This window comes from Sphaeroforma arctica (assembly GCF_001186125.1).
Source record: "Sphaeroforma arctica JP610 unplaced genomic scaffold supercont1.1330, whole genome shotgun sequence".
NCBI lineage: Eukaryota > Ichthyosporea > Ichthyophonida > Sphaeroforma > Sphaeroforma arctica.
In genome coordinates, this window is record NW_014039228.1 from 1 (window position 1) to 3,700 (window position 3,700).

The 3,700-nt window shown below is 43.6% G+C and overlaps 1 protein-coding gene across 1 annotated transcript; it reads left to right on the top strand.

Annotated features, from left to right (window-relative positions):
• Positions 1-85: 85 nt before the first annotated feature.
• SARC_10629 (hypothetical protein) lies at positions 86-2,665 on the top strand (the record flags this gene model as incomplete). Its single annotated transcript, XM_014295320.1, has 6 exons — positions 86-207; positions 480-636; positions 1,001-1,082; positions 1,518-1,623; positions 2,065-2,135; positions 2,349-2,665. Coding segments are annotated over 6 exons (565 nt in total), but the record flags the coding sequence as incomplete, so codon positions are not given.
• Positions 2,666-3,700: the final 1,035 nt, after the last annotated feature.

Consider the following 3,700-nt stretch of genomic DNA (forward strand, 5'->3'; position numbering starts at 1 on the left):
GAAGGAGTAATACGTACAACGTGAAAGGATAGGGATATCTGCTTGAATGCACGGGGTTTATGCCTGTCGCATTGCATTTTTCGTAGGCGTACCAAGGCTTCGCGAGTGGAGATGTGGACAACGATGCATACTCTGTGCGTTCGTTCATCGAAGACGGCCACAACATTGCCTTGTGTCAGTCTTATGCGAAAAATATGGGCTTATATGGTGGGTACCTCGAGCGCGGCATTGCGCACCAACCGCTAGCAAGCATTCTAGAAATTGCATGCAATTGTATACACATACAGACCACTAAGTGTGGCGGTTTTGAAGAACTTGTTGTGTGCACATGCCGCTAGAGTTTAGAAGTGTCTTATATTTATGTGTCATCCTCTTGATGGTTGCCCGATCGCAGTTTTTCGACTTAAGCCTTCCGCTTGAAGTAAATTATATACATTGTTTTAATCCGAATACCTGAACTGAAACACGTAACATGGCAGGCGAAAGAGTAGGTGCGCTGACAGTGACCACTAGTGAGAAGCAACACGCTTTTAATGTAGCGTCTCAACTGAAGACAATTATACGACCCACGTACAGCAGTCCGCCGATACACGGGGCACGATTGGCGACTATGATTCTAACAGACACCAGTCTAAAGTGAGTCATGCTTTGTCTCCTTCTCTCAGGTTTATATGGAACTGTGTTGATACGCGTGACATCTTAGTTTTCTGTGTGGTCCATTCTTTGCCCACGCCGACTCCTAGGTCTAAAACCGCACAGCTATCATATGCTGCAAGCACGTTCCCGTCGTCAGCAGCAGAATGCGCTTTATTAATTTGAGGATTTACTTAAACGCTCAGGTACAAGTACATCCGAGTACTATCTTTTTTGCACCAGCAGTTGTCCGAATATGTATATGTGTATTGATACTCTGGTAAGTGATCAAGGATGTTTCAAAGTCCTAGCTGCTATATTCACCTTGAGTCCTGTAGCCTATAATCCCGACTATCACTTCGCGCAGATCTTTGTGGTTAGAGGAGGTAAAAGCGATGGCCGATCGGATTATAGGCGCTCGGGCCTTGTTGACGCAGAAACTCGATGAGGTAAGGAGTCAACTTTCATGCGCCGAGTTGTCGCTATTTAGACACCGAAACAATCTGGGCTAGCTTGTGGCTAAACCATACACTTCGCTGTACATCTCTTGGCCTTGGCTTAGCAGCTGCTCGTTATGAAGGCCATTTTAGAATTTATTGGCGTTCTTAGTTTTCCAGAATATCTATACTGTCAGGTGTCACGCAACTTAAGCGACATAATTTTGCATCAAGATATCCATATAGACTATATCGCTCTAGGAGTAGGAGTCAACGTGTCATGATTGCTGTAACTGACACTATAGACGACAAGCATGTCTCTGTTGCGAGCTCAGTCATGCCCACAACGAGGGAGCGATACTAGACAAAGTGAATAGATGAAGTTACAGCATAGAAGTCGGCCCGACTACATTACTTTAATGGATTTCACACTTCACTGTTGGTTAGGCGGGATCCATTCTTCCTTGGGGTCATATCAACAAGCAAATTGGGATGTTCTGCTTCAGCGGTCTCAGTACTGAACAGTGTAAAAGATTGCGCGACGAGCACTCGGGTAAGTTCAATTCATAGTATCTTTCTCGGCGGTGGAGCAAAAGACTCTGCGATGAGCACCCAGGTATGTACATGTCATAGTATTATTCTGGGTTCGCATAGTTTATTAGGCATCGCTGGGCAGTCTGCATATCGGAATCTGATTAGATACGTATATAGGTCGGTTGCAGCCTTTGCTTCCACATCCCTTAATACTACTATACTATCGTTCATCTAGTACCATTGTGTTCTAACTATAGTTGAAATGATCTGTTATGATGCTGAAATTAGCTATCTACGCAGGGAACTAGTTCGATGTTGGAAACTTGTGCATTCATATACGAGCTCTGTATCATACCACCTCAAATCGCGATATATTCGCGCAAATTCCGGCAATGCAAAAGCGGCACGTAGCTTGTTTGTCCCTATATATTCATGGCTGCATGTTCCTGATAAACTCTAGTTTATTTGACCATGGACGGGCGTATCAGTATGGCGGGAGTCACCACGAGCAATGTGACCTACATCGCAAAGGTGAGGTTAATTGATTTTTGAAATGCGAATATCCCCCTTTCTGCGGGCTGTACTTTCATTTGCACTTGGATCGGATAGTAGTGAACGATAAGTATTGAACTTGTGACCTCATTCATTCTTGTAGTTCACTTTAAATTAGCATAGCTTATAACTGGAGTATCTGTGCATTTGTGGTATATTGACATCTCAAAAATCGTTATCCACACGCAACAGGCTATACACGAGGTCACTAAGGAATAAACATGGTCGAGCCAGTTGATTGTCTGCAACTATGCTTGGTATTTTCAAAAATATAGAAGCTGTCCTAGTGGCATATCTTGTTTTTGTACGCTGGTGCGTGCAGTTTTGAAGCATTGGTGCCCAGATGCACTATGTGAATTGTGATGTGTAGCATCTCGATACTTCGTATTGAGTACTCAGCGCCAAATTTCCATTATTTTTCATCGTGTACCGTAGAAATAAAATACAGCGTTTCAAAAGGTTTCATTTTTAAAAGAATAGAAGACCATGTCAAGAATGCTAATTTCGAGCAGTGATAAAAGATGAGGCGATTCCTATACACATTTAGTTGGAAAAAATGTAGCTGACAGCGGACAGGTCACAGCCACTCACAGGTCCGCTACTTGTTATGGCTCTACTCTATTTATCCTCTACAGTCTCCAGTCTCCAGTCTCCAGTCTCATCTCTCTCTGAATCTAGACTCTAGTCTCTACTCTAGAGAGAGAGATTATAGTAGAAGTAGAGCTCTGCATTAGAGAGAGCGAGCGGGAGAGCGAGAGAGATACATAGATAGATACATGAGAGAGCTCTAAGTAGAGAGCGGCCGTTATATTGCGAGTGACTATAGTAGTAGTAGAGCTCTCCATGAGAGAGAGAGAGAGAGAGAAAGAGATATGGATGGATAGATAGATAGATAGATGAGAGAGCTCTAAATAGAGAGCGGCCGTTTTATTACACCCACCCCACAAGCCCACACTCCCACATCCTTTGTTTTGTTAAAATTTATTGCATAAACTATTTGGGATGTTAAAATTTATTGCATAAACGAATGGACTCGAGAACTTGATAGTACTATCACACAGAGATAGTAAATATTAAAATAGTAATACGAGGGGCTAAAGGTGGCATACATATGAATTTAACTATGTATGCGAAAATCAAAATTCATCTACTTTAGTGATGCGTCTTAGCAGCCACTTCCATTCCAGCAGTGATCGGGGTGTTAAGTGATCGGGGTGTTACCATGCCAAATCAATGGACGGCTTTGTTGTCTATGTGCTGTGACAGGCATTAGGGTGGCTATCTGTAAAAGTAGCGGAACTATGGCTTTCCATCGCTTTTAATAAGTTGTGAGTTCAGATTGGGGCTGGTTATTGCGATTAGGAATAGTGTGCCATTGTTTGTCCGCGAAGGTCTGCCGTGTACGGCTTTGGCAGCCACACTTAGGGCAGTTTAGCTCCTCTAGTAGAGAAGAGTTGCATTAGCTTGCTCTTTGGGGAGGTGGGGGGGGGGGGGGGGTTCCGGTCTTTGGTGGGGGTTTTGGACGGACCTGCTTTGACAGAGTC